The following is a 13,486-nucleotide window of genomic DNA, read 5'->3' on the forward strand; positions in this document are numbered from 1 at the left end:
GTGGAAGTGCAGTAATGGATACAGCGAAAAGTAACAGTGGACTAATAGGTTAAATTGCAGTAGAACATTAAAGTGCCTTTAGAGACTGGTAGACAGTGAGAAGAGAACAGTGGGAGTCAGTTCGAGCTGACAGCAGGAGGCAGTGAGCCCTGTGTGAATGGATTGTGACCGGATAAAATGGCATGGAGAGAACAGCAGATCTAAGTGCAGATCAAAAGCAGAAAATGGTGGCAGCCGAGAGCAATTTATGAATGAGGAAGTTAATCACAAAGCATTATGAAACTTTGTTATTCTGTTCAGAGGACTCTGGATACTCAGCCTTGAATATAGTGTCTAAGATCAAGTGGTGGATGAGGTGGAGTTTCGTCAATGTTATTGAACAGTAATCCTGGCTCGAGGAACCCTGTGGTGTGCTCGTGCTTCTGATTCTAAAGTACTAACTATTTTCATTTTACTGATACAAATCGGGGGCTTTGCAATAAATGATGACCTCGATGCGTCCACTTTCCATTGGTAGAGTACATCGGTGTGGTATCAGGTTAATTACCTCCACCCAAGAACATCAGAACAAAGCCAGGAGTTAAACTAGCTTCAGCGACTTCATCAATAACCTTCCACCCACCACCGAGTTCATTTAATGTGTGGATTTTTGTGTATGATTGCAGTGTTCACTTCCATTCGTATCTGCTCGGATAACGTGGCCATTTATGGTTGCAGAAGAGCGAGGGGGAGCGAGGGAAGGGAGCACACGAGGTGGGGGAGAGCGCAAGGGGGTCACCTACCTTTCAAATGCAATTGCATTGCATTATTGAATGTCTGCAACCAACATTTTAGGATCACTGCTGATCAGACATTGGAACAAGTTGTTACAAAAGGAAATCAGAGGCCAGGACTTCTGCCGTGAGCAGCTTCACAAAAGTGTGCAGTAAGGAACTGATTGATGGGAAATAGAAATAAATTTGTTTCTAGCAACAGCAGTTTGGAAAGGAGAGCACAAAGACTGACCCAGGAGAGGAGCAGCCTTATCTCTCAGGTGCAGGGGGGAAGTGTTAATACAATTTTACACTGATTATCTTAAGAAGACAAGATTTTTCTGAAGGGCCAGCATCATGTTAAGATTTTACGACAGCTCCCACCTGAAATCTGTACTCTCTCCTTGCTGGGGCTAGATGGCCCACTGCCAGGATCTCCGCCACGTCCACTTTGCCCATTGTTACCCGCTGACCGTCGCGGTGTGGGAGAGATGTCTCTGGTCCTCTGAGCCTGCTGGAAAGGACAGGGAGTCAGGTTCACACTGGACATAATCACAATCTGATCATGTACTTCTGTGGCAGAACAGGTCTGCAGTGGATGCTACTGCTGACAAGTCAAACATTTTTAACAAAATCCTTCCTTTCACCCTCCCCCTTTTCTTCCTGGATTCCCTCACCACCCTACCTTCCTCATCTCTGTCCAAAAACTATTTGCTTTACAAATGAGTGGGCAAAGTGAGCAGTTCTTGCTTCGAGGAAGTCCCAGCACATTCAAAAACTCCGTGTTAGAATGGTGGAGCAGACTTAGTGGGCCAAATAACCTAGTTTTGCTCCTACAGTCCTGTGCAAAAGTCTTAGGTACGTATATATAGCTAGGGTGCCTAAAACATTTGCACAGTACTGTAGTAATTTTATATATTGCACCAGAATGCTGCTGCAAAAAAAACCAAATTTCAAGACATATGTGAGTGATGATAAACCTGATTCTGATATGGGTCTCTATTGTAGACTGAGAATGGGAAGGGCCGGGGAGAGGGAAACACCAGAGAGACATTCTGTAGTGATCAATAAACCAATTGTTTGGAATCAAACGGCCTTGCCCGGTGTCTCAGAGCTGGGTGTGTCGGCACCCGCGCCACCCTTTCCCCCGTCCTGTCACTCCTTCTCTGCCACCTATCCCCCACCCCTCCTGGGGCGTTCCACCCTCACCATTCCCAGCATCTTTTGGTCCTGCCAGATTTAAAAACTTGCTCTCTGCTCCACATTGACACATACAGTACTGCATAAAAGTCTCAGACACTTTACCTATATACAGCATATATAGTATGTGCCTAAGACTTTCGCACAGTTTTGTGTCTTACGGTTTTATGATTACAGGGTGCTGAGGCATCTTATCGATGTAATGGAGTTTCAGCGCAAACCCCAGCCAAGGTGAGTTTTGGGCTCTCCCCTTCCCTGGCTGTGAAATCCTTGCTTAAAATTGGAGCATCATTTCCACAAACCCTTGTGCAGTAAAGCTCAATTGTCATTTAGATCTACTATTGTGAATGAGGTGTAGATGACTGAAGAAACTTATTACTGAATCTTTCAACAAATATCTCCGAAGCAAAGTGGGGGGGGGGGCGCAGTTTGGTTGTGATCCTTCTCCAGATTAGCACCCAGTGACTAAGGATGAAATTATTCCTCGAGGGAGAAATTAGGCAAGGCCAGGTTGTTCAGACTGTGGCTGAGCATATCTGGAGTCACATAGCTACATCAGTGAGCTCTTGAAGGCGTGTCGGTATCTGAGAGTAGTACCCCTAAAACGTATAAGCTCAATACGGGAGAGGAGGGATGAAGTTAAATGGGAAAAGGAAATTTAAGAGTAAATTCTCTGTACTTTAGGTGATTTTGAATCGGGGCGGCCTGCAGATAACAAACGCTGAGCTGAACTGAATATGCCTCGACTCTAATCACAAACAAGGGAAAGTCTGCAGATGCTGGAAATCCAAGCAACACACACAAAATGCTGGAGGAGCTCTGCAGGGCCAGGCAGCATCTGTGGAAAGAAAGTCCAGTTGATGTTTCGGGCTGAGAGCCTTCAGCAGGACACTGCCGAAGGGTCTTGGCCCAAAATGTCAACTGTACTTTTTTCCATAGATGCTGCCTGGCCCTGCAGAGTTCCTCCAGCATTTTGTGTGTGACGCCTGGACTCTTTCGACTTTGTGTTTTATATTATGTGACGTTTGCTCATTTTTTTGTTGCTGTTTATGTGATTTGTTTTTTTTTTGCGCGTGGGGCGGGGTTGATGATTTTCTTTGAACAGGCTCCATGGTTTTCTTTGTTTCGTGGCTGTCTGTGGGAAAGATGAATCTCAGGGTTGTAACTGCATATGTACATACTTTGAGTTAAAAATACACGTGGACTAAGATGTTAACTGTCCAGTGGGATCATCAGTTGATCTGCCACCTGTCTTCAGGAGTTTCGGCCTGCTTATGATCAAGACTCCCTCGAGGTGGTGGGCCAGCAGTGCTAAAGCACCACCTCCTACTGGTGAGCTTAAAAACTCGGCATCTGCCTCTATCAGAGTTGTTGGTCACTTCCATCCAACAGATAGTCTGCTCTTCAGGTGTCTATGCAACTACTGAAGGGTTTGCAAGATATGTATACACTGTCTGACTATCTGCCCCTCTGGATGTACTTGGTCCACACCCATGCTGATCCTTTCTCTGCTGCCTCAGCAGATAATAAATGTACCTTGAATCTTTGATATTGTCTTAAGTTAGTAGTTCTCAGATATTCTGACCTGCAGCTCTCTGGCTCTCTTTTTCCAACACCTTTTACATTCATCCTACATCAATTAAAGCTGGCTAGTGGTGTGGTGGTATCAGTACTGGACTTCAAAGCAAGTGGTCCAGAGTTCAAATCTGGCCAGCTTCTTACACGTTTTCCACCCGCGCTGGATTGAGTGTCGAGCTAGCAACCTGACATCGTAAAAAGACAGACAAAATGCTAAAGAAACGGCAAGATTGCTGCCCGATGTGCCACGAGTCGTGAATAGGAACAACATCCAGACCAATTACTGCCGTATTACCATGTCTACTTATACAATCTCTTCATTTTATTTTTGAGATGAAAATCTTATTGACTTTTCCCTTTGGTGTTAGCCTTTTCATTCAGCTCTGTCAATACTCACAGCGTAGGGTTTCAATCTGGAAGCAGAAGGCACTTCTGGAGAGTCATCACTTTCTTCGGTCTCTGTCTCACTCCAGCAGTCTATTGTGGAACAGCATTTGGTTCAACAGAAACAGACAAAAATTAAACAGCAGCACGTCATTGTTTTAAAATTAAAAATGGGGTGCAAAGTATCTATGCACGTAGTATCAATGGTATTACATCTCTCTCCAGTGGCAGCTACATGTATAGCAGCAAGAAAAGGGAAACCATTCTAATTGCAGAAAGAGAGGCTCATAATTAAATCAACACACACAAAAATTGCTGGTGAACGCAGCAGGCCAGGCAGCATCTATAGGAAGAGGTACAGTCGATGTTTCGGGCTGAGATCCTGATGAAGGGTCTTGGCCCAAAACGTTGACTGTACCTCTTCTACAGATGCTGCCTGGCCCGCTGCGTTCACCAGCATTTTTGTGTGTGTTGCTTGAATTTCCAGCATCTGCAGATTTCCTTGTGTTTGCGCTCATAATTAAATGATAATTTAATGATTTTTCATGAGGAAATAATCCGTGTATGTAGATGGCATTAGATATTCCCGCTGCTGCCTGTTAATGTTCACCCACGACCGTACAGGTTTCCTCCAGGTGCTCCGGTTTCCTCCCACAGTCCAAAGACATACTAGTTGGTAGGTTATTAGGTCATTCTAAATTGTCCTATGATTAGGATAGGATTAACTTGGGGGTTGCTGGGTGGAAGAGCCTATTCTGCACAGTATCCCAATAAATAAATAACACTGCTTAAGGGCAGCAATCAAAGATGGTGTAGAGTGGAAAATCATGAGGTTAAACTCGAAGTGCAATTCGGTTAGGCTGCCTCTCCAGTGTGGGGTGCCATGGGGGCGTCGTGGATAGCGCAACACAATTACAGCTCGGGACATCGGAGTTCGGAGTTCAAATCCGGAGTCACCGTACGCCCTTCCCGTGGAATGTGTGGGTTTCCCCTGGGTGGTCTGGTTTCCTCCACAGTCCAAAGACGTACCGGGCAGGATAACTGGTCATTGTAAGTTGTCGTGTGGTTAGGCTCGGGTTAAATCAGGGTTGTTGGTGGTCGCAGGGGCAGCACAGCTCGAAGAGTTGAACTCCGCATTGTATCACTAAATAAATAAATAATACATACAAATAAAGCTAAAGCAGTATCACACTGACAAAGGTATAATCCCTTAGATGATAAAATAAATTGAGACCTTGGCTATCCTTTGAGAAGCACTCTAAAATATACACCACTGTTTGTGTGCTGGTTATATTTCTACTGACCTGCTATCATCAACACAAAGCAATTGTACTTTATGACTTGTTGTATTACAGGTGCTATATAAATTCATGGGAACATAGAAAAATGATTATGCCATTCAGCTCTTCATTCTTCTCACAAGAACTCCTTCGTCCCATAACCTCTCATATCTTTAACCTTATTCACCTCAAATCTAAAATCAATGAATGACCTTGTATCATGTCATTTTTGGCACAGAGTTCCAACTTTCTACTTGCACTTGTATGCAGAACAGTTTGCTAACTTCATTCTTGAAAGGGTTGGTGCTTTTCTTTTAGGTCCCCAACCAGTTTTTGGCCAGTATGCATTTCTTCCTTAATAGTTTGAAAACTTCAATCAAATCACCCAGTGAACCTAATATATTCCAGGGACTATAACCCAAGTTTAAGGAAGGCAACACACACAAAATGCTGGAGGAACCCAGCAGGCCAGGCAGCATCAATGGAAAAGAGTGAACAGTTGACTCTTCAGGCTGAGATGCCTCACCAAGTTTAAGTAATCTTGATCTTAAATTTGAGTCTTGGGAGTTCAGATAACATATTCACATTCAGCGTGGTGGGGTGGAGTTATGTCTCTAGCAAAGGAGGTGTAGGGCGCTTCTTCGCCATGCTAACCCTGCAGGTCACCCTTGTAGCACCTATTTAGCACCCTCCACCCCCCAACAGGTCAGGGCCAGGTGAAGCCACGGGAGCAGGTGGTGGATGGTTGTATGAGCAGCTGGTGCACATCAGAAGTCCTGGTTATGCGACCACTGACACCAGGCAGACAATCTCTGAAGAGTGTCGATAATGGCTGGGTTCACCCATGTTGTGAAGACACTGACCAGCAGAAGGTAATAACAAAACACTTTGGTAGAAAAATTTGCCAAGAACAATCATGGTCAAGATCACGATCGCCCACATCATACGGCACAACATACAATGATGTCATACGACATGGCACATATGATTATGACGATGACACGAACTTTATTTTGATTCAGCTAGTGTATATGAATGTGAAAGTTCATACTAGAACACAGAAAGACCATGATCGCCCACACAATACGACACGGCACATAACAAATGAATGATCACCACCCTCTATGACCGATACAGCCTTACTAAGGTTTGGAGGCCAAAGGTGCCCAGAGTAGGTAACGTCTAACCCAGCCTTCATATAGCGGCAGCAGTGCTTTGACCCTTTGACCATCACTAATATGTGTGGGTGAGTGAGTACATTCAAGAAGATACCGTGCCTTCCCAAAATAGAAGCCCTGGATGAACTAGATTTGTAGTCTGCTGAGGGCTAGACCTGTGGCATTCACAGCCAATGATCCACAATCCTACAAGTCATCCAGGTATAAGCTATGGAAGGCCATTGTGAGAATGAAAGATAACTCTGAGGGAAGTTTGAGATAGAATTGGATGCCCAACAGCTGTGGCAGGGTTTGCTTGTCATTGCTTCTGATGAGGCGAAACCTGATAGCATCAATAGCCGTGATGCTTCACACCCCAACGAGCTCAATGCATTTCATGAATGCTTTGTAGGGAGAACAACACTACTCTTGTATGAATCCCTACAGCATCTGACAACCAGGTGAACTTTGTCTCAGAGGCCAATGTCAGAACATCCTTTAAGAGGTGATCCTCGCAAGGTATCAGGTGTGCTTGGTGCCAAAAACCTGTGCTGACCAACTGACTGGAGTGTTCAAGGGCATCTCAATTTTGCAGTCTGAGGTTCCCAACTGCTTCAACAGGGTAGGAATCATTCCGGTGCCCAACAACAGGAGGGTGAGCTGCCTCAGTGACCATTGCCCAGTAGCACATACCAGTGCTTTGAGAGATTAGTTATGGCTAGGATTAACTCCTGTTTAAGCAAGGACCTGAACCTGCTGCTACAACAAGTCTATAGCGGACAAAATCTCACTGGCGACTGGACAACGACAAGACATAGGCTAGCATACAGTTCAGCAATTACAGCTCAATGTTTAACACTGTAATTCCCTTAGTAGTAAAAACCAAGCTTCAATACTTGGGCCTTTGTACTTTCCTCAGTTTCTTTATTGAGGATCAGGAATATCATCTCCTCCTTTCTGACGATCAGCACAGGCACCTCAAGGATGCATGCTTAGCCAACTGCTCCACTCTAGCACCACTCATGACCATGTGGTTAAGTAGGGTTCAAACACCAACCAAAAGTTTGCCAATGATACCATTGTTGTCGATAGAATCTCAGACGGCAATGAGGAAGCTGACAGAAACGAGAGAGATCAGCTGGGTGACTGGTGTCACAGCAAAGTCAGTAAGACCAAGGAGCTGACTGTGGGCTTCAGGAAAGGGAAGTCAGGAGAACACACTCACATCCTTGTTGAGGATGTCCATGGTGGAAATGGCGAGCAGCTTCAGGTTCCTGGGCAGCAACATCTCAGAGGATCAATCCTGGGTCCAACATACTCATGCAATCATGAAGAAGGTAAGCTAGTGGCTCTACTTCATTAGGAGATTTGGTTTGTCACCAAAAACCCTTTTAAATTTCAATAAGTATAGTGCAGAGGATTCAGGGTGATTACATTACAGCCTGGTACAGTGCCTCTAATGTACAGGATTGCAAAAGACTGTAGAGGATTATAGACTCAGTCCAGCTGGATCCTAGACTTCCTGTCAGATCACCAGCAGGTTGTAAGAGTGGGCTCCCTCATCTCCACCCCTCTGACTCTCAATACAGGAGCCCCTCAGAGCTGCGTACTGTGTCCTCTCCTATACTCCCTGTATACCCATGACTGTATCACCACCCACAGCTCTAATCTGCTAATTAAATTTGCCGACGACACTACATTGGTTGGCCTAATCTCAAACAATAATGAGGTGGCCTACAGGGAAGAAATCATCTCTCTGACACAGTGATGTCAAGAAAACAACCCCTCCCTCAATGTTGCAAAAACAAAGGAGCTGGTTGTGGGTTACAGGAGGAATAGAGACAGGCTTACCCCTATTGACATCAATGGATTTGGGGTTGAGAGAGTAAACAGCTTCAAGTTCCTCGGCATCCACATCACCGAGGACCTCACGTGGTCTGTACACACCAGCTGTGTGGTGAAAAAGGCACAACAGCGCCTCTTTCATCTCAGATGGCTGAGGAAGTTTGTTATGGGCCCCCAAATCTTAAGAACTTTTTACAGGGGCACAATTGAGAGCATCCTGACTGGTGCATCACTGCCTGGTATGGGAACTGTACCTCCCTTAATCGCAGGACTCTGCAGAGAGTGGTGCGGACAGCCCAGCGCATCTGTAATTGTGAACTTCCCATGATTCAGGACATTTACAAGGACAGGTGTGTAAAAAGGGCCCATAGGATCATTGGGGACCCAAGTCATCCCAACCACAATCTATTCCAGCTGCTACCATCCGGAAAGTGGTACCGCAGTATAAAAGCCAGGACCAACAGGCTCCGGGACAGCTTCTTCCACCAGGCCATCAGACTGATGAACTCACACTGACTTGAATGTACTCTATATTACATTGACTGTCTATTATAAATTACTGTGATTGCACATTGCCCATTTAGATAGAGACGTAAAGATTTTTTCTCCTCATGTATGTGAAGGATTTAAGAAATAAAGTCAATTCAATTCAACCTAATTCAAGTCTGTCACAGGCACACCCCTCTCCACTGCTGAGGCCACCTTCGAGAGGTGCTGCCTCCATCGTGAAGGGCCTTCAGCATCCGGGACATACTCTCTCCATGTTACAACCATCAGGGAGCCTGAAGACCCACTCAACAATTTACAAACAGCTTTTTCCATTCTGCCATCAGATTTCTGAATAGTCCATGAACCCATGAACAGTATCTTGCTATGGAACGTTTTATATAATTTATAGATTATAATTTATGTCTTTGCTCTGTACTGCATCATAAATCAGTGATAATAAATCCAATTTTCTTTTAGCTTAAAAATATTTTCAGTACTTGACACGTAATAATCCACGTATATGAGTCCTTTGAACAATGGCTGTCATCTTTATGTGTCTCGAGATGAAGGAGTACCTAATGCTTCCCTGAGGGGTGTGCAAGAAAGGCTTACTCTTGCTTCCTGTAAACTTTTGTGTTTACATAGAGTTGAAGCTCTCTTACCTTCCTCTTTGTTTTCAAGATTCTTCTCGGTTTCGTATTTTTGTATTGCGCCGATGAGGCTGTTAATCCACCTACAGAACCAAAAACAACTTCAGAGCCTGGCACTCAACCACAAAGGGCACTGGTGGATGTGTCATGCACAAATTATGGCCTATTAGCAATAACAGCAGCATTAAGTCCTGGAATACAGAGACTGAGAGGAGATAACTCCAGCTTCCCATCATGGGACAAAAGCTCCCCCAGGCAGTCTGCACACACAACGGATGTAACTAACAGCTTCAACCACTTTTTGGGACAGAACTGAAGAAGGGTTATTTTTCGATGTGTTGAAAGCATTTTTAAAAATCTTTCATTGATCCTATAATAGTTGCCATTCTATAGATTTGCCCAGTATGCCTACAAGAAAATGAATCTCGGGGTTGTATATGGTGATGTATATGTACTTTGATAATAAAATTTACTTTGAACTTTGCATATAAATACTTACAGTAATACCACTCTAATTGCATCAGGACCTTAGTAAAATAACCCATATACAGCCTGTAGTGAGATGTATATCCAAGCAATAACTTACTTGCTCATTTCATCTACGTTCTCCGCTGAAAACACGAAGGACTTGAACTTCCTGTGATAAAGCTGGAACACGCTAAAGAGGGTCAGGAGAATTCGGCATGGTTAGAGAGAAAAATCAGACTGTCCATTTCTTCTTTTATTATCACAGGTACCAGATATTCCTGCGCATTTCAGCAAAATGACACAGCTTTCTGTGTTTAGTAGTCACAGAATATCTGAATAATTATCAGCATGCCCTATCCAGATATAATGGACCTGAGAGAGGCTGAGAGATTATACTATATACTCTTATAAATTTCACTTCAGAATGTTATTTGCTTGCTTATATTTTTGCATGATTTGTTTTCTTTTCCGCACATTGGGTGTTTGACAGTTTTTAAATGGGTTCTGTTGGGTTTGTTTTGTGGATGCCTGTAAGGAGTTGAATCTCAAGGTTGTATATAGTATACATACTTTGATAATAAATGTACTTCAACACAAAAAAAAAAATCACACTATAAAAAGTTTTCCAAGATTTTGAAGAGCCTCAGCTCGAAATGACGACTGTTTACTTTTTCCCATAGGTGCTGCCTGGCCTGCTGAGTTCCACCAGCATTTTGTGCGAGTTGCTTTGGACTTCCAGCATCTGCAAATTTTCTCATCTCGGATATTTCTTCCCAGAGCAGAAAAGACTGAGGAATGGGGTGGCAAATCATAAACACAAGAGATCTTGCAGATGTGGGAAGTCTTGAGCAACACACACAAAACACTGGAGGAACTCAGCAAGTCAGGCAGCATCTTTGGAAGGGTACACAGTCTCAGCCGAAACATCGATTGCTTATTCCCCTCTGTAGATGCTGCCCATCTTGCTGAGACCCTTCAGCAAGGATTGGGGTGGGATTGCAGGCAAGTAGAGTAGTAGGATTTAATAGTGGAGTTGAAATAATGAGGGTTTGCTTGAGAGAATGGGGAAAACTTCCCAGGTGATCGAATGACACATTTGATATAATTGTAGTGGAGGTAGTGAAAAATTCTTTATGCAGTGAATAGTGACATTAAAAAGGAAATTGATTATATTATATTCATGGATTAATTTGTAGGACAATGAAGAGGAGTTGAAGAGGGAGTAACTGGAAAGCAAACAGGCACAGCTGGACACCAAGCTGCCTTGCCAACACAGGCCAGATGTTGAGCTCTGAACCTGGCTGTGACTTACAGTTCAATGTCACACTTAGAACTTGTTTACCAGTTTGAGAATTATTTTCTATAGTGTGCAGGGGCAAAGTATTTGACGAGTCAGATAAGGAAGAAACTCCACCCAAATCCTACAATCCATACAATTTCAGGAAAATTCAGACATCCTATGTCTGTGCTAATGATGTTATCCAGATTTGGTGAATTCTTCTCTAGATTGATCCCAGGCTAACAACAAGGAAGAATGCCCAGCACTTAAGCTTGCTGGGGCTTATCCCTCAGCGGGAATGGATTACTTCAGCACAAACTATTGTGAATAATTTAGTACTTTAGAAGAAGACTTTGTTTTGTTCCTTTGGTCTTTTTCAGAGATGTCTGGTGGGGATTTTGTTGCCTTTCTCCTGTCCTCCATAAGCTCTGACTAATACAAACTAACAATATCCTCCCAGAGCTGATCCAAGCTTGCAACCGTTCTGGGGAAGTAGTATCCCTGCAGTTGTGTCATTTTCATCCATTGGGCATGACTTCCCATAGCTTACAATCAATGTTCCCTGTTTTTTTTTCTTTAAACAGCTATGCAGATCAACCATTTCTCCGAGCAGGAATTTTGTTTTTACACACATGATCTGAAAACTGCACAGCACTTTAAATATATTTTTATAATATGCACATCAAACCACAACTCACTGTACTTGCAGATTTATATTTATTGTGTTTAATTATTATTGTTGTGTTCTTTATCTGTGTTTTGTTGTGCTGAATAGGATCTGGAGTGACAATTATTTTGTGGGAAAAGGGGTTCACACTCACAATTTCCTCTTGTGTTCTCCAGCTGCCTCCACAGAGTATGATGACAATTTGATCAATCCTTCAGCTTTCTCATCCTACAAACAGTAAGTAATTCATAAAGTGATTCATACAGGCACAAATTTAGGGACCTCTGTTTATCATCTTCATCTTCAGTCCCAAGGTTGAGGCAGCAGCCCTCCCCTTCCCTTTTAACATACATCTCCACAAATTTTCATTTCCCATATTCCCAAAACAAAAAGCATTTCCTAATCCACATAGAATACTTTTCCAACCTTGTTGCAAGACAGACACAGTCAGACTGATCACTTACCCCTGCCAAGCCAAATGCACCAAGTGTTAATGAATAAAGGGGAAAATTTAAACAGTAACATAACCTCATATGGTAATGATAAGATCTGTGGTACTACACACCAAGCCACTAACAGCAGCAGGGTATGAGGCAGTTCTCGCTTTAGGTGTGGCCAGTGTCTGAAGTGACCTCATTAATCTAACGATGTTGTGAAAAACACAGCTTAGCTGAAAAGCAGGGAAAGGACCAGGTTCAATACAATCATCCCCTCAAAATTAATCAATAGGCCACAACGTCTTGGCTTCAATACTTCCTTGTGCAACAGGATCCTCGACTTCCTCACTTGCTGAGCCCTGTCAGTTCAGATTGACAACATCTCCTCCCCAATCGCCATCAGCACAGGTGCACCATAAGGCTGTATGCTTTGTTCTCCGCTCTAAATCGCTTTATACTCATGACTGGGAGGCCAAGTACAGCTCCAATGTCATATTTAAATTTGCTGACACTGTCACTGTCTGAATCAAAGGTGGTGATGAATCAGCATATAGGAGGGAGATCAAAAAATCTGGCTGAGTGGTGCCACAACAACTTCTCACTCAATGTCAGCTAGACCAAGGAGGTGATTACTGACTTCAGGAGGCGGAAATTGGAGGTCCATTAGCCAGTTGTCATTGGGAATCAGAGGTGGAGAATGTCAGTAACTTTAAATTCCTGCGTGTTATAATTTCAGAGGCTCTTTCCTGGGCCCAGCACGCAAGTTCCATTATGAAGAAAGCACAGAAAACTCTTACTTTCTGAGAACTTTGCAAGGATTTGGCATGTCATCTAAAACTTTGACAAACACCTATTGATGTGGGGTGGAGAGTCTACTGACTGGTCTGAGAGTATTAGGGCCTGGTATGGAAACACCAGTACCCTTGAAAGGAAAAGTAGTGAACATGGCCCAGTCCATCACCGGTAAAGCCCTCCCCACCACTGAGCACATCTACATGGAGCACTATCATGGAAAAGCAGCATCCATCATCAAAGACCCCGACCACCCAGGCCATGCTCTCTTCTCCCTGCAGCCATCAGGAGAAAGGTACAGGAGCCTCAGGACCCGCACCATCAGGTTCAGCAACAGTTATTAACCCTCAACCATCAGGCTCCTGAACCAGTATGGATAACTTCACTCACCACCACACTGAAATGATCCCACACCCTATGGACTCATATGGACTCACTTTCATGGGATTCTACAACTTAAGTTCTTGATATTATTTATTTTATTTGTTCATTTGTTTTTTTTTCTTTT

General features: G+C 43.6%; 1 protein-coding gene across 2 annotated transcripts in view; it reads right to left on the reverse strand.

Moving 5' to 3' along the window:
• The window catches only part of cnksr1 (connector enhancer of kinase suppressor of Ras 1), a 91,619-nt gene that overhangs the window by 15,638 nt on the left and 62,495 nt on the right, over nt 1–13,486 (reverse strand). For both annotated transcript variants that reach the window (XM_063033807.1, XM_063033808.1), the window contains 5 exons: nt 11,904–11,977; nt 9,922–9,993; nt 9,348–9,418; nt 3,928–4,007; nt 1,137–1,266 (listed from right to left, as the gene is read on the reverse strand). In XM_063033807.1, the coding sequence (XP_062889877.1) occupies nt 1,137–1,266; nt 3,928–4,007; nt 9,348–9,418; nt 9,922–9,993; nt 11,904–11,977 (427 nt within the window). The remainder of the gene's footprint in view (nt 1–1,136; nt 1,267–3,927; nt 4,008–9,347; nt 9,419–9,921; nt 9,994–11,903; nt 11,978–13,486) is intronic.

This window comes from Mobula hypostoma, chromosome 26 (genome assembly GCF_963921235.1).
Source record: "Mobula hypostoma chromosome 26, sMobHyp1.1, whole genome shotgun sequence".
NCBI classification, from domain to species: Eukaryota; Metazoa; Chordata; class Chondrichthyes; order Myliobatiformes; family Myliobatidae; genus Mobula; species Mobula hypostoma.